General features: G+C 42.1%; 1 protein-coding gene across 1 annotated transcript in view; it reads left to right on the top strand.

The window, feature by feature from the left end:
• Positions 1–116: 116 nt before the first annotated feature.
• Positions 117–17,957, top strand: part of fig4a (FIG4 phosphoinositide 5-phosphatase a) — a 30,552-nt gene continuing 12,711 nt past the window's right edge. The window contains exons 1-14 of the mRNA XM_019873798.1: positions 117–330; positions 431–522; positions 1,348–1,446; positions 1,845–1,968; positions 4,199–4,355; positions 4,441–4,491; positions 5,695–5,858; positions 5,940–6,068; positions 6,448–6,548; positions 8,846–9,008; positions 11,061–11,158; positions 15,459–15,592; positions 16,327–16,443; positions 17,307–17,352. Coding sequence (XP_019729357.1) covers positions 460–522; positions 1,348–1,446; positions 1,845–1,968; positions 4,199–4,355; positions 4,441–4,491; positions 5,695–5,858; positions 5,940–6,068; positions 6,448–6,548; positions 8,846–9,008; positions 11,061–11,158; positions 15,459–15,592; positions 16,327–16,443; positions 17,307–17,352 — 1,446 coding nt within the window. The 5' untranslated portion in view covers positions 117–330; positions 431–459. The remainder of the gene's footprint in view (positions 331–430; positions 523–1,347; positions 1,447–1,844; positions 1,969–4,198; positions 4,356–4,440; positions 4,492–5,694; positions 5,859–5,939; positions 6,069–6,447; positions 6,549–8,845; positions 9,009–11,060; positions 11,159–15,458; positions 15,593–16,326; positions 16,444–17,306; positions 17,353–17,957) is intronic.

Here is a 17,957-nt window from a genome sequence, read left to right as displayed (position 1 = left end):
TGGATAAAGTATTCCTACTTCATTTTGTCATTAATACGTATAGGATATGGATATACGAATAATTTTAAGCAACAAAAAAAAACTGTTCTTTTTGGTCTTCGACGGGTGCTGTACTGACGTCATCCGGGTTCATGACTGTCACCTGACTAAAACAATTCGCATCGCGTGCTTGCGGTTGTTAGCCAAATACACTAATATACCTAATGTTAGAATTGCTTCTTAATGCGTTTTATTTGAATATTTTAAGCGTTTACGTCTGCTACCTTTGGGGAAATGGAAAGTGGCGCCGTCTGTTAAACATAAGTGGCTGTCGCTCGACTAATTTTAAAGGTGAGTCAATTAGCTACACAAACAAAAGCATTTAAATTTCGAACTTCAGGACAGGCAGCCTTTGAATTACATTTGTTTTTGTCCCATTGTCCTTTTGCAGTTCTTCTGGATCAAACAATCTGAGCAAACATGCCTCATTCTGCAGCTGTCATCAGTGGGCTCCAGAGGATGGTTCTATACGAGACGAGAGCCGTAAGTCGATCATACATGTCATAATTTATCACTTCAAATCCACTAATATCACAAAACTCGCAAATGTAAAAAATGACTTGTTTATCTTAAGTAAGACATGATTACCTAACTAATGAATCGGTCCCACAATGGGAAAATTTGCAAATATGACCTTATTTTCTCCAGTTTTGAGTCATTAACATGAAGTAAATGAAGCTGTGTAAACTTTGAGAAGAACAAAAGATAACCTCTTTGAGAACGTAAATACTGTACGGACTGGAACCGGCGATAGTTGGAGGGCAACTGCAGGATTGGTCGTGGACGTTAGATGGCAGCAAAGGCTTGTGTGACAGGTTTTGCTCATGTTGAAAGTTCTAACTTCAACTTTTATCCCCAGTGTAAGTAAACCATTCTTTTTAGTTATACATTGTGAATGTCCGCTTTACAGATGCCACGGTCTGCCGATCAAGCCGTGTGTGTTGCTTTTCCTAAAGGCAGGAAGACAGTTTTACCCAACTGCCAGCTGTCTATTCATGAGGACTCTGGCCTTTATTGATACCTGTGCAGTTTCATGATAATTTTGCATACAGCAATCCTTCACAAATAGGTTGCTTAACATCACAGTCTTTGGTTTGAAGCCTTTGAACAATCCAAGGTCGGAATGGGTCTAGCTTTATCACTCTCTGGAGCATCTGCTGAATGGAGCTTTTGTCAATTTCAAGGTTCCAATGCAGCCCTCCGGATAGACTCTCACTGATTTCACTCAAACACCTGCTTTAAGAGTTTTGTGCCATGTGACATGACTAAACGCAATATCTTCTCCAACCACCCCCCACCCCTTTGCAGAGGTATTTTTTGGTGGGGAGCAATCAGGCTCAGACCAAAAACAGAGTGCTGAAGATTGACCGCACAGAACCCAAGGATTTGGTCATCATTGATGATAAGGTGAGCGAGCATTAGTGCAGTGCTAATGATACAATAGTGGAGTTGCCTGGGTCGTTTATTGTCAAATTGTCCCGTCTTCTTAAATGCATTTGTTGCAGTCTGGCTGGCGAATTGTGAGCCCACCACAGCCATTTATGAGCTGCTGGGAATGAATTTGTTCATAACAATGCAGGGTCGTTATTATGATGATGATGATTGTTATTATGAAGCATCTTCCAGTAAGTATCCATCATCACATGCTACCATTCTTGCCATTATTATTGTGCGTATAGTAGCATAATGTAATTGACAAACAGTTCCACCCAGATGTGCCAGTCTGCACTCTAGCTGTCAAATCAAACTTTTTTTTTTTTCGTTGCCACATACATGTATTCCAACGTGGTGTTTTTGTCTTGCAGCACGTATACAACCAGCAAGAGGTGCGCGAGTTGCTCAGTCGTCTGGACTTGGGAAACCGCACAAAGATTGCCCAAAAGGGTCCGTCAGGCCTGTCGAGAGCCGTGTCAGCCGATGGCATCGTGGGTACGTGCGCCCCATACACTCTCTGGTCACGCTCTTGCGCAACAACGGCATCAACAACCATTGTGGGCGACACAGATGGCAACGTGCTTGATACCACAAAGGTCTAGTTTTCCAGCTGCAGGTGCTGGCCTGCTTTTGCAAATGACTCGCAGGAAGTGGGAAAGCACAATAAAAGACCCACCTGGCAGTTGAATGTGATTCATTTCAATCAAGCGCTCTCTATTTTCAGGTTTCACATAATCACCATCTGTAATGTGCGCGCAAGCAGCTTTTTTTGTGTGTTTATTGCCCACAATTTTGAAAGAAAGAACACAATATATTTTTATTTTTGTCTGTGTTGCGCAGTTTCAAATTGGGCTAAAGCTGTTCACTCATTGTGCCACTTTTTTTTTTTCCAGACCGATACCAGTACGAATATTCACTTTTTTGAGTACTCACCGATACTGAGAACTGATACCCTCTAGTACTTTTGATGCTTACAATTTCATTCAACATGAAGTCCCCCCCCCCCCCATAAAATTTCTTTCTGACGCAGAAGGTGAGTTGCCAATGTGTCAAACTATCGCACTATGGCACCAACTACTCCTGAGGAGGACTTACTCGATATTTATTATTTTTTTTTGCCTTAAGTATCAGCAGCCTCCAGGAGTACCTGTTTTAAGTAAAAGTCTGGTATTGGCCTGATACAAATATATGTATATTTTTTAAACTTTTTTTGTGTGTGGGTGGTGTCCTGTGAGATATTTACGTTAAATTTATCCCTTGGTTCTAAAGATATGAAACACTGCTATAGAGAGTTTTTTTTTCCCCAAGTTTTGGAAATCAGGTCACTAGCACATTTTATATGTCAGGCCCCGAACGGGAGTGACTTGAGTGACATCTCATCAACCTTTCCAATCGTTCTAGAAATGTCACTTTTAATACAGGCGGTGGGACTACCTGCGTAAATGTCGTAGCCATATTGTGTGAGTACTTTCTCATCGTGACATACATTTCGTGAACGTACGCGTTTGTGTCCGCCACAAGATGATAGGTTCCATACGAGACGAATTTTTTTTTTTTTGTGATAATTGTGTCCATCCGGGACGATTCTTGCGTACATGTTTCTATGAAATGCTATTTCCTTGAAATTTAATGGGAAGAAGAGTGCATTTTTTTTTTTATTAGGGCGAACATCTGCTCAATTTCAGACAATGTTTCAGAATCTTAACTGAATTTAGTCATACCCAATCTAAAAAAAAAAAAAAAAAAAAAAAAGGTCCGCATGAAAGGATGTTACCACATCCTTTCTAACTCAAATATTTTTTCATCAGTATTCTTTGAATGTCAACTGAAACCATTCAGCGTGACGTGTTTTCCACAAGTTAATGGTAACAGAAACCCTCTGTTTGTCTCGTATTTATCTTGCATTTATTTTTACTTCTATTAACCTTTTTAAATAGTTCCTGAACTCTGATGAAACCCTTCCCGCATGAGAGGCCAAACGTCTTTTAGGACAACCAGAGCGGTTCCGTTGCAATCGATTCGGTGCCCTGAGAAATTTCTCAAACTCAATTATAGCTTTGAAACAAGAACATCTCACAACACACCACCAAACAAAAAAAAAGTCACAAAAAGTAAATACCGAATCTCAGTTTCTTCACGAATTTACTTCCTGTGAATTGTTGGCTTATTAAATTGAAATATGATGCTCTCATTCTCTCGGATGAATGGCAACAGGTAAAAACACCAAGTTAATTATACCTGCATCGAGTGGAAGTGCATGAATTTGTTCTGCATGCCGCTACATATTGCTGGCATTGATAGATGAACATACTGTAGATCCATGATTTGGAGTAAATAAATCATTTTCGTGAAATAGGCTGATTTCAGCACAGTCGCTGCTGTCGACGGCAGAGACGAAATGAGTTCAGCTCCTTGTCATGCCGTATATTGTTCATGCACTTGTGTCCTTTGTGACCCGTTACACACAGACAGACTCTTTCTGACATTTGCTCAAATACATGATGATGTTCGCGCCCCCGACTGTCTGTGCCCCGGTGGCTTTCTATGTCTCAAGCTGCTCTCTGACAAAAAGTCAGTGGGTCGCACAGTGTATCCTGACATCCCCCCCCACCCCCACCCCCACCCTGGTTTGGGCTGCCACACTTGTTATTTATACCCATTTTTTATCAGTCTAATTGCCAAGTGTCATTTTTGTGCAACCGTTCTGTTTGGTGTTCTTTGACAGGCTTTGTACGCTTCCTGGAAGGCTACTACATAGTGTTGATCACCAAACGCAGAAAAATGGCCGACATCGGGGGCCACTCCATTTACAAGATCGAGGACACGACCATGATCTACATTCCTAATGACTCGGTCCGGGTGGCGCACCCCGACGAAGCCAGGTACGTCCGTGTGGCTTGGTCTTAAGGACCAATTTGACTTCATGTGTGTCGTTTGTACCTGATGGAGCTTTCAACTCTTCCCCAGATATGTCCGAATCTTTCAAAACATGGACTTATCCAGTAACTTTTACTTCAGGTAAATTTTTTTTGTTGTTGTTTCACACTTATCTTTTTCTTCAGTGAATTCAGAGATTAGATTCCAAATACAGTGTCCACGTTTGAAGATCATTGCTGAAAGCGTGCCAAGATTGAAAACTTGTAGTACTTAATTGTCGATACATAGCTTTAAACTGTTTTTCACTCTTTTGGTTTTCCTGGTCAGAAAAAGAAGTTGGATTTTACAACCAGCATGTCGACCAGGGCTTTGGACTGGCTTTAGAGTGCCTCGTTGTTGGCCGTGAGTGCGTGCACACCGTGAAGAGTAGGCGGAAGTGCGAGGATAGGGAAAAAAAAAAGTTGAATGTGACAGCCAGAGTGTAGACAAGGGGCTTCGTGCTGGCGTGGTTGCTTTAGAGCGCCTCGTTGACATGCCATGGAAAAGTCCACCGAACAACAGGGTATATTTCAGCCACCGGAGGCTTTAGGCGGACATATTTTCGCGGCTCGTACAAATGAGTAGGTATAAGAAATACGCCAGACAAAATAGCATCCATTTGTAGTTGTGGTACATGTATTTAATTGGCAGTTGAGGTTGATTGGCATTTAGTTTCAACACATTCTTCGGACATGCCCACGGTGCTTGATTTATTTATTTTTTTCTCAAGATTACGCTATAACGCCTCATTTTCTTGCAATTCTTATTATATTTTTTTATCAATCAAATTTGACACAGTTATTATCAACAGGCTTCTCTCTGGTGTGTGAAATTTAGAAGATATTGTTTTTCACTGTACAGGGACTTTAACCCTCCTCTGATGTTGCTGATAACATTGGCTTAAGTTTTGACTTCAAATCTTAAGAAACAATGGTTGGCTGCGTCTAAAACGTACATTTTGTTGTTGCTGTTTTCCACTCTTGTCCTCTCATGGTGGGAGACAAATTGACCTGGTTTTAAATTTAAGTCTCGAGGAACAAAAATAGCAAGTGACTGTTTTGGTTCTGCTCTCTTCCAAGTCAAATTGACCCATATTAAAGTTTTAAAAACATTGACGCATTAGTATTTGTGTAGGGTTTTGTTTTTTGTTTTTTTTGCAGCAGCATGTCACATTAACCCACAAACATTTCTGATGGACCACAGAAACAAACAGGATAATTAAATAGCATTTATAGCTTAATGTCTTGTCCAATTTGATGGGATTTCATTTTTAAAATGTTCATATTTATTTTAACTACCCCACAGCTACAGTTATGACCTGAGCCACTCGCTGCAGCACAATCTGACGCTGCTGCAGAGGCCTTACGAGCTGTGGTCCTCGGCATCCTCCAATGCCGAGGACGAAGCAAACAAGCGGAACAAACAGGAGAGCTTTGACATCTTTGAAGACGAAGGGTTGCCCACTCAAGGTAAATAAGGTCCGGAATGCCCCTATGCCCCTCTGTTTGTGTTTTGTTTCCATCCGTCTGTGTTCCTCTCCTCTGCCACAGTGGTTTACGGCGTGCGCGCTGAACCGTACTACAAGTACGTGTGGAACGGGAACTTGCTGGAGCGTGTCAAAGATATCATACATCCCGACTGGCTCTTGTATATAATCCATGGCTTTTGTGGCCAGTCCAGTATCCTTTCAGCTGTGTGGTGTCTGCCAAATCCAGCAGAAAATATCGTTTATGTGTGGAACCCACCTAGTTGGGCACATTACTGCCACCTACAGGACTGGAGTGGGACAGTATCACGGGGGAGGTCGTAACTTGTCAATAAAGTATCTGTCTGTTTGGGGTATGAGCTATCTATCTAGCATTCTAGCTAGGCTCATACCTAGATGGTGAGCTCACCTCCTACCTAGGTAGCGAGCTAGCCTCCTAGCTAGATAGCTAGCTAACTCGATCTTACTAGATATCGGTCCGTTCATTGATGCTATATGTCTCCTTTCTATATCTAATGTCCATAAGTGTCTCACATCTGTCAATTTTGACTCCTTCACCCGTCCAATCGCAGAGCTTTTAATTTACGGCCGCCCGGTGCACATCACCCTCATCGCCAGGCGCTCCAGCAAATTTGCCGGCACCCGCTTCCTGAAACGAGGAGCCAACTGCGAGGTAGAAACCAGTTGCGGGGGCAACCAAGGAAAATTAGGCACAAGGCCCAGGTCCAACAGCTTGATTGGAATGACTCATGTTGTTGATGGTGGGGGGGATTTATTTGATCTGTGGGCTCTTCCTCGACTATGCATGAGTGTCACAGTGCGTAGGAGGAGGGAGCAACTGCTTTTATGTTGCTTCTTTTCAATTGCAAACACATTATGTTGCTTATTCGTGATTTAATTGTAGTTCTTCAAAGTCCTTGAAATCTTAGCAATGCTTCAACTGTAGGGTTTTTTTTTTGCCAAATTTTTCACTTTGAAAGGGTTAACCTGGGTAAAAAATAAAAAAATACTTTCACGTGGTGTCGACCTGGGCAGCGGCAGTGGAATAATTAATCCTGTTTAGTGCTTCTTCCTGAGGCTTTTCCCTCACAATGTGTGGCCTTTTTGAGGTAGTGGGGCTTGTTCACTTTCTATGGAATCTTCTATTTTCACCCTGCACCTTTTACAGGGCTTATCAGTGATGTTGATCATGATCCCCTTCGTGTCATGTGACATGTTTGAGTCCACTTTCTCTTTCATTCTAACATGGAAAGTTAAGCCACGGTCCAAGCAGTATGCCAGTTCAGGTCATTGAAGATGCAACGTTTCAGTCCACGGTATAAGCAGCCGATCACCCAATGTCAGCCGAGGACAAGTGTGAATGAAAACGAATGAATGAAAAAGATGTCACAGTCTAACAATGAAGATTTGGCGGCCAACTGTGTGCTCTTTGTGTGTCGTGCTCACGCAGGGGGACGTGGCAAATGAGGTGGAGACGGAGCAGATTGCCCACGACGCCTCCGTGATGTCGTTCTCGGTGGGCAGTTATTCCTCATACGTTTGTGTTTTGTTTCCATCCGTCTGTGTTCCTCTCCTCTGCCACAGTGGTTTACGGCGTGCGCGCTGAACCGTACTACAAGTACGTGTGGAACGGGAACTTGCTGGAGCGTGTCAAAGATATCATACATCCCGACTGGCTCTTGTATATAATCCATGGCTTTTGTGGCCAGTCCAGTATCCTTTCAGCTGTGTGGTGTCTGCCAAATCCAGCAGAAAATATCGTTTATGTGTGGAACCCACCTAGTTGGGCACATTACTGCCACCTACAGGACTGGAGTGGGACAGTATCACGGGGGAGGTCGTAACTTGTCAATAAAGTATCTGTCTGTTTGGGGTATGAGCTATCTATCTAGCATTCTAGCTAGGCTCATACCTAGATGGTGAGCTCACCTCCTACCTAGGTAGCGAGCTAGCCTCCTAGCTAGATAGCTAGCTAACTCGATCTTACTAGATATCGGTCCGTTCATTGATGCTATATGTCTCCTTTCTATATCTAATGTCCATAAGTGTCTCACATCTGTCAATTTTGACTCCTTCACCCGTCCAATCGCAGAGCTTTTAATTTACGGCCGCCCGGTGCACATCACCCTCATCGCCAGGCGCTCCAGCAAATTTGCCGGCACCCGCTTCCTGAAACGAGGAGCCAACTGCGAGGTAGAAACCAGTTGCGGGGGCAACCAAGGAAAATTAGGCACAAGGCCCAGGTCCAACAGCTTGATTGGAATGACTCATGTTGTTGATGGTGGGGGGGATTTATTTGATCTGTGGGCTCTTCCTCGACTATGCATGAGTGTCACAGTGCGTAGGAGGAGGGAGCAACTGCTTTTATGTTGCTTCTTTTCAATTGCAAACACATTATGTTGCTTATTCGTGATTTAATTGTAGTTCTTCAAAGTCCTTGAAATCTTAGCAATGCTTCAACTGTAGGGTTTTTTTTTTGCCAAATTTTTCACTTTGAAAGGGTTAACCTGGGTAAAAAATAAAAAAATACTTTCACGTGGTGTCGACCTGGGCAGCGGCAGTGGAATAATTAATCCTGTTTAGTGCTTCTTCCTGAGGCTTTTCCCTCACAATGTGTGGCCTTTTTGAGGTAGTGGGGCTTGTTCACTTTCTATGGAATCTTCTATTTTCACCCTGCACCTTTTACAGGGCTTATCAGTGATGTTGATCATGATCCCCTTCGTGTCATGTGACATGTTTGAGTCCACTTTCTCTTTCATTCTAACATGGAAAGTTAAGCCACGGTCCAAGCAGTATGCCAGTTCAGGTCATTGAAGATGCAACGTTTCAGTCCACGGTATAAGCAGCCGATCACCCAATGTCAGCCGAGGACAAGTGTGAATGAAAACGAATGAATGAAAAAGATGTCACAGTCTAACAATGAAGATTTGGCGGCCAACTGTGTGCTCTTTGTGTGTCGTGCTCACGCAGGGGGACGTGGCAAATGAGGTGGAGACGGAGCAGATTGCCCACGACGCCTCCGTGATGTCGTTCTCGGTGGGCAGTTATTCCTCATACGTGCAAACGCGAGGTTCAGTCCCGCTCTACTGGTCCCAGGACATTTCCACCATGATGCCAAAACCCCCAATACGATGTAAGCCTTTGTCTCTTTGATTTTTGTTTCAAGGCTGAATATTGACGAAACTCGACAAAGCATTAGGTACGCTATTGGATCTCAACCCTCAACCGGTTGCCAACCAATCGCAGGGCACACATAGACGAACAACCATCCACGCTCACATTCACACCTAAGGACAATGTAGAGTTTTCCATTGACCTGCCGTGCATGATTTTGGAATGTGGGAGGAAACCGGAGTACCCGGAGAAAACCCACGCAGGCACGGGGAGAACATGCAAACACCCACGCAGGGAGGCCGGAGCCGGAATCGAACTCTCCACCGCTGAACTGTGAGGCCAAAGTGCTAAGCAGTCGACCAACGGGCCGCCCCGGGGGAGCACTCAAGTACCAAATTATTTTTATATTACATTCGCAAGAGGGTTCATATGTAAGTCGTACTCAACATTTGCCAGATTGTGATAAGTGGATGTGCAACAATTTCTTTTTTTTTTGTCCTTTTGCGTTTTTTGACCAAAGAATGTGAAAAACATTTTTATCAACACACCAGGGAAGTAATGCAGTGGCATCTGGTCAGCAAACAACCGCAGAGGGAAAATATATTAAAGCAAGAGAATAGCCTTTGCCAGGGACCTTTTTCCTCAACGGCAAGCCTCTTGGCAGGACATCCTCATCTTGTATCCATTGTGACACAAAAGCAGGGTCGCATTCATCCTGAGGTGACTTTTGTGCAAACGCCCCTCCTGAAAAAAGAAAAAAAAAATAGATTTACCTCATCATGCTGAGCCGACTTCGCTCCCTGACATCACTTTCAGTGTGACCATGTGCGCTTTGTCCTTTCTTGGCCTCCAAATGTCAGAGTTAATACAGTTACCTTCTATTATGAAGTACTCCTTATGTAATCCCAAGAGTGGAACCGCCAAATTAACACGCCCCCCCCCCCCAAAAAAATCTCTTACAACTTGGAAATTGAATGAACTTTTTTGGTGGGGGGCGGGGTGAAAAATGCGCCTCTCAAGTCCTTTTGTGAATAAAGTTGGAAGTTTATATAATCTCACAATACTGCTCTTTGTATCTCAAGATGAAGCGTCACTTGGGTCCACAGGCTCGCAAACATCCGCGAGCGTCACAACAAAATATCCATCATGAGAAAGAATTGCGTCAATGTTAATCTTGTCTCTCAACCGCTTTTGTTGCCTTTTTAATCTCCCGTTATCATTTCCCGGTTGCGCACCGGTTGGCGCGGCGCTCCGTTGAGCAGCCATGACAAAGGGCAGACAGACGATCCAATCGTCTTCAATAAATGGGGAATATGATTTGGGTCAAATGATATGAAATGGCGCCGATTTGCATCATCTGGGTCAGTGATGTTTGTAACGGACGTGACCATCTGATACGGTGTGAGCCACGCCGTTCCTCTCGCCAACAACTTCCGGGACACTGTGTTGCATAAGGAAGGTTATTTATAACTTGTGATGACTTGCTCCCAGCCGTGGGGGGGCAAAGTTAATTGAAAATACACCTCGGGCGTGTAATTTTAAAAAAACGATTGTTAGGTTTCACTTAATGACAAAGTTAATTGAAAATACACCTCGGGCGTGTAATTTAAAAAAAAACGTTTGTTAGGTTTCACTTAATGATACATCAAGAGAATAACTGAGAAGCTGAGATGTGAAATGACTACACCCCTAACGTCGCTAAAGTTGGTGGGAGTCATTGCAAAATTGGCATTTCGTCAACGTTTGAGCACGTTTGCAGCAACAGGCTTCGTTCGGACTCAGATGTTGGAATGTTAAATAAAATAATAATGATCATAATAATACCCAACAAATATGGTTTATGAAATTGTCGGTGTGCAGAGAGTGTTATCAGGCCAAATCCTCTTGGCCCCTCTTCCCTCCACTGTGCAGGAAATAAGAACGTTGCTAAACATGAGCACCATTTTTGCCCATCATTTTTGGTATCGGGCTCAATTTTTCAAGCCCGACTGAGTATCTTAAGATGAATTTAGCATCGCAGGTTGAAAAGAAGAGCTAGTCTTCATTTTTCTCTCTTGATTCTCTCTGGCAGTGGACCAAGCAGACCCATATGCGCACGTCGCCGGCCTTCATTTCGACCAGATGCTGCAGCGATTTGGATCGCCCATCATCATCCTTAACCTGGTCAAGGTAGGCCAATAAGCACATACTGCAAAAAAAACAGATGGGCCAGCGATCCCAGCTCTGCTGTTTGAATGCCCGTTTCCAAAGCTGACATTTTGATTTGTCTGAATTCCGTGAGGGGACGTGTGAGGATAAAAGTTTACAGCGGTGAATATCATCCTGGTGTGAACAAAACAACGCATGTTCACATTTTAGGCTTGTTGGGACTCACTTTCAAGTTGTACGTCTTCAAAAGCTTTCAAATACAAGAATTGAGTGCAAGTTTTGCCCCCAAAGGCACACAATGATGCACCCAGGCTCAAGGATGCAATGGATGTAAAAAGTCTACACACCCCTGTTCAAATGCCGTATCTTTATTATATTAAAAAATGAGGGAAACATCCATCCATCCATTTCCGATCCGCTTTATCTTCACAAGGGTCGCGCTCACACTCGCACCAAAGTACAATTCTGAGTGTTCAATCAGCCTGCTGGAACACCCGGAGAAAACCCACGCAGGCCCGGGGAGAACATGCAAACTCCACACTGAAAGTCCGGAGCCGGGATCGAACCCACGACCTCTGCACCGTGAGGTCGACACGCTAACCACTGGCCCACCGGGCCGCCCCTGAGGGCAACATAAACACCATTAATGTGAGCCGTAACCCGTACACCCACGTTTTCGAGAGGGGACGTAAAAATAAGCTGAGATTATGTTTTTGCGTAAGTGTGCACACCCGCTTATAACGGTGGTTGTGACCGTGCTCACATTTAACCAATTCCATTCAAACTGTAAAAAAAATGTTTTTTTTTTTCAAAAAGTGAAACCAGAGGAATATGTCATAGATTCAAAGAAATATTTCAATATTTTATTTTTGTGATTATAGCTTGCCGTTATTTTTGTTAGAGTTGTTTAATAATGAAAATTAAATCCTGTTTGTAATCAATGCATTAGTCATTGTTTACAATAAATGATATTATTTAATATTGGCACGGTGGACAGGTTGTTCGAACTTTTGACTCTCAGGTGTGAGTCTGGGGGTTTGAATCCAGCTTTTGGCCTTTCCGTGTGGAATTTGCCCCCACAGGCTTGTGTGGATTTTGTGGGCACCATCTAAATTCAAGAGACAAATTGCGAAATTAATGCAGCGGCGTGACTCCTAACAATATAAGAGCTTAAAGAACGGATTACTTTTCCCCACCTTTTTCTCCAATGTATTTAAACTTGGTCGAGCACGATGAACCTGTCGTTAGTAATCGACCAGTACTCGGAACAACGGAAAGTGCGAGGTGACTCGGCGAAGAGCTCATCGGGAGAGCTGCAAATTTCGCTCCAGTTGTTAAGTCCTCCATTTAGAATAGACTGAAATGAAACATACCATTTCTCTGCACCTAATGCAAAAAAATCCCACCTGAAATTGGCTCGGATAAATGCACCACGGGCTTTCTTTGTCACATTGGCCTCACGCGGCAATCTCTCATTTGTCTTGCGCTGCATTGCCTCGCACAATGGGGAGCGCACGCATCTCTGCCGCACACTCTCTCCGGCTTGGGTTTCAGGCTCACGTTGTTTCTGGTGAGGGGAACCGTGAGCGCGCGAGGGGAACCAATCACTGGCCTTTGAGATCCACACAAGCTGTGGCCATGTGATCGTTCTTTTTTTTTTTTTTTTTTTTTTTTTTTTTGTTAACTCTGCACATTAATAGTAGTGGACCCTGTACCCGTAAACAACGCCGCGGCGCCTTACACCCAACGGACAGGTGGACAGTTAGACAGATGAAATAATAGGCAATTATCGGTAAATAGATGACGGCTCATCTGGCGGAGGCTCATCCTATGTGGCTGCCTCATTTCCAAGATGGTCCTGTGGTGGCTTCCGAGGAAGGGGAAATGTGCACATGGCCCGACATGTGCGTCCCTTTTACTTTACCAGCTGATTTAATGAGCAGTTAATGATGGATTTTATTTCGTCCCTTCCCTCGAACATGTGTGAGTGACATCAGCACAAAACGACAAGTGGCTTGCTCCGCGATATGGCTTTCAAATGAAATGTTCCAAAAAAAAAATCCTCTTGCTTGTAGGAAATGACAGTGACATCATTCCAATTATTTCTCCTGATACCAAACAAGTTTTTAAATTGTTTTTTTTTTTTCCCTCACATTACATTGTGCCAACATGCACAGAAAAAAAATTGTTGCAGATGTGAAAGGATTCTTCAGTCCTAAATTTTAGTGGGAGTCCTTCTATTTCTCTCTGTGGTCAGTGTGTCCCCTGGGATAGGTCACATGACCCTTGTCGTTGCTAAATGAGCTTTTTTTTGCATACCTGGTGACAAAATAGCTGATTAGTGGCCACTCTTGCCATAGACCGAGGACCTCTCTCCCCCCGAAGATTGCTTTGACTCAGAAAAAAGGGACACGTTGCGAAGTTGTCTTTTCGCAGCCATGTCGTTTATGGGAGCAGCGCACATCAGCAGGGATGCACTTGAAACAACAAAAGTCGATTCAAAATGAAATCCATACAGCATCCTGACTTTTAGTTTGAATGAATCGATAGAAAAAAATCGATCACCCGCTAATCGCTATCATTCGATTGCGCACGTCCCAATACTTTTGCTCTGTACGACTCGTCGCCATTGCGTGCCAATTCGGACCGCGGCAAATGTGCACGTGCACTTTAACAAGTACATGTGCACCTTTAATTGCCTCTCATCTGCTTCTTGATTTTTTTTTTTTTTTTTTTGGTAATTCCTTTTCTCCATCTTTGTTTGTCCGCGTGCACACGCGTGCCAGACTGCATAACCCGCGCACGGGTGTTATTTAACAGTTGCTGCGATGATGTCGCGAGGTGGGGGTGGGGGGGAATTAGATCCGTTCAATGATTCAGTCAAGCCTGTGATCACGCCGTATGATCGCTGGGACAAGTGCACTCAACGAGGCGGACGAGGAGAACAGAACATGTAAAGACAGTCTAATGGAGCGTGTCATAAATGACACATGATTGGCATACACTCTGTGCGGGAATAAGATGTGCAGGTGAGGTCTTACCACGGCGGCTGTTGCATGTGTTTTGGCCCTTGATGAGTACATGCAATGATGTACTATAATTAGTCGTACACAAACAGCTGACCATGGTGTATCGCAAAGTTTCAGAAACTTTTTTTTTTTCACTATTCGCACTTCCATGAAAAAAAACAAAACAAAAGGATTTGAATCTTGATCAAATGTTTTGTCATCGCCTACGTAAACTCACGGACTGCCAGCTGTTTTTTTCTAGTGAGTTCCCCATATTGACGGCCTGGTTTAGAGCATTTTGACTGATTTCTGGGACAATATAAGCCGCAAACCTAACAAAAAAAAAAGTAGAGACTCTCTTCTTTCACCAGAAAAGGTTTGTTTTTATCCTCTTTCTGTTCTTTGGTAAGCAGCATGAGAACCCATGTTGGTTTCTGAGCAAAAAGCGGAGAAATCAAGTTTTGTTGACAAAAAACATGTCAAGCAGCACAGTGATTTTGACAGTCATGTTCTTTACTAGGGACGGACAAACTTAATGTGGCCTGTTAATTTAAAAAATCTGCGGGTGCCAAACAGCAAATGCAAGTGTGGAGTATGGTTGTAATTGCACCAATCACCACTAGAAGGCAAAAATGTTTTAGTTACTTTCGGTCTTACAATGCCCTATATTACGTAATAGGCCTAAGATATATATATTTTTTTTTTCGGATTTGGAATGATATGCAGGAAAAACATCAATAACAATAATATTCACATTTTCAGTGAGTTGATATTGGGGAATAAATAAAATAAAAATTCTTGCACTTAATGTTGGGTTCTTGTTCAGCAGTTTTGTACCTTCCTTAAATGTTGATTTCTATGCAAGAGAGCCTTTTGCACTGAAAAAAATATATATACGTAATGTGGATATTTTGTTGTTTGCTAGCTTTGGTTTTTAAATTCCAGCATCTGTCAAAAAATAAAAATGGGCAAAAAAAAAAAAAAGGACACAGGCCTCTTCCTACTGTAAAATATTAATATTCATCCTACACCATTCATTTCACATCAAATACCCATCTTATTCCTGCACTCCACATGTCTAATCCTCTGGTCGCGTCTCCACGTAGAGCCGACGTGATGTCCGAACACATCACAGTGAGCGTGCATCCTCCTTTCTCTTTTCCAGCTTCATCTACTCGTATCCTCAAGGGACCGTTTTAACGCAATATGACTTCTATAGGAGCTTAACGTTCAGGAGTCCACTAAGGCCGCCAAATTGCTTCGAGTCATACATGGAGCACATGGTGACGTGTGTGTCTTTTCTTGTGTGGCAGAAACGAGAAAAAAGGAAACACGAGAAGATTTTGAGCGAGGAGCTCTACCCCGCTGTCATCAACCTCAACCAGTTCTTGCCGCAGCAGCACGGCATTGAGTACATCGCATGGGACATGGCGCGCTACACCAAGAGGTTGCAAGCAGCACCACCACACTCGTTTGAATTTTGCAAATTTCTTTGATTGTTCGGTTTTAGTTAACTTTCACTTTGTTAATGTATTTTTATTTTTTATTTTTTTACATTTTATTATATTTAGCATTATTACTGTTTAATGTTGTTTGTTTTGTTATTTTGTAGTTGATTTTTTTAAATTTGAAGTTTTATTTTTTCTAGTTATTTAAATTTTGATATTTTTTACTTTTTTTTTTACACCTTTATTTTTATTCATGTAATATTTTTTAATTTTAAATATGTTTTCATTCATTTTAGTTTGAATTAATTTATAGCTTTTGTTATTTTTTTCTATTGCTTTTTAATATTCTTTTTATTTTTATTTTTATTCTTTAAAATTCCATAAACATTTTAACATTTACGACCAAAAACATATAGCAGCTCGATCACTTGTTACTAGGCAGGTTTGGTTGGACTCACTCATAACTCGGCATACTCTGCTTTTGGATTGACCAAAACTGTTTTTTTTCCCCCCCATAGTTTGCGTTTTTTTTCCATAGTTGTTTCAAAGTTTAAACATTTCTCTGCATTAGGTATGAATGACATTAAAATAATTTACCCAGGAAATTATTTTTCTATGACCAAAAAAATAAAATGGTTACACTATATTGTATATTACAAGACTTTACATGTTTGCTTCTTGATAAATCTGTATCTTACATTACATTTACAGAATATTTCCCTTTATTCCCCAGTAAACTGTGCAACGTTCTGGACCGTCTGAGTATGATTGCTGAGAATGTGGTGAAGCGTACCGGGTTTTTTGTGAATAGATCAGATTTCTACTGTCACACTCTCCACCCAGATGAAAGGTAAGACTGTTGTTACTTTTTCATATTGTTATATTATTCTGTTTTATTGTGGAAAAAAAACGTACAAACTTAGTCCATAGGCTGCGCAAAACGTAAAACAAGCCTATTGATTGTTTTCACCTTGGAAAAAGGCAAAAAAAGTGCCTTCCAAAATGTTTGGGTTTTTTTTTTGTTTTTTGTTGTTAAGATTATTTTCAGAAGCGAGAGCAAAACTGCATCCAGCTTTCTTCCTCTCGCCTCTATATCCCAACATACGTCAAATAATACATAAATCAGCACTTTTTTTTTCCACCCCTCTCACCACTCTGAATTCTTAATGTAAATTATGTCCCGCGGTGGTTGTGTCGCCGTCAATGTTCCCCGTAACGAGCTGAGTGGATTGCCGCCTGTGTAGCGTACGCGAGTCTCCGCCTTTGTCTGCACGTTAATCACTTGCATTGGGTGTTACATAAAAGCGCAAGCATTTATCAGCCGTGTCCTTCGTCTGGCGCGTCCCCGTTTGACTTTATTTACCTCCTTAAAACATGCGCTTCCCGATTTATACTGATGGGGGCAAAGCATTTGCGCTCAAAGGCCACGTTTGATGTCAAGCAGATTCTTTTGAAATAGTTTTTACACATATTTCTGTGAGCGAATTGGTGATGAAATACATTCAGAAATGAATAAATCTGTTTTAATCAGCTTTTTTCAACTTTGTTCCCTTTTTTTAGCAGTAAAGCATGGGTTGGTTTCACCCAAATCACCTATTTTGTATTAAAAAAAAATGCAGACAACAAGCTGTGAAAAGATATGTTTAACACAACAACAGTGACTTTGATACGAATAATATTGACCTCACTTCCTGTCATTGTTTTTTTCCACAGATGGGGAGACTTGGGTGGAAGCATTTCTGTCAGTGGGCGAGTACAGGTCAGTCTGGTGCATTGTGTTTTTTCCGATATCATAACGTTCTCACAACATTTCAAGAAATCAATCAATCAGACTTGATTTATTTCGCACTTTTCATACAGACAAATGCAAGTGCTGTGCAATTTCAAAAAAAGAGGGCTCCCCATTCCCCCAACATACAGATACATATCCCCATAAGCCACACACACACACACTCACACACACACTCACACACACAGACACACACACACACACACACACACACGAACATACAAAACACGTACACTGATAAACCATATTCAAAAAGACATGGCAAGGGACAGAGAAACCATACGAGGAAAAGAGCACTCAAGGGGAACTCATCCACACTGACAAAAATTACAGCCTCCACAAAAAAAAAAAAAATCTCCTTCATGCTTGTTAGACTTCAAAAGTTACCAACCATAAATCGTTTAGCTTCCTTTTTTTTTCAACTATTGAGACTTTTTGACCCATCAAGGCCACTGTAGATGATGCTAGCATTTGGCATTACAGCCAAAACAAGTCCGAATAGCCGTGTGTCACAACCCACACAATTTTTTTGGGGTGTTTTTGCGCTATCTATATATATATATATATATATATAT

The sequence above is a fragment of the Hippocampus comes genome, unplaced genomic scaffold (genome assembly GCF_001891065.2).
Source record: "Hippocampus comes isolate QL1 unplaced genomic scaffold, H_comes_QL1_v1.1 scaffold126, whole genome shotgun sequence".
Classification (NCBI taxonomy): Eukaryota; Metazoa; Chordata; class Actinopteri; order Syngnathiformes; family Syngnathidae; genus Hippocampus; species Hippocampus comes.
This window is presented reverse-complemented; position numbering and strand designations above follow the sequence as displayed.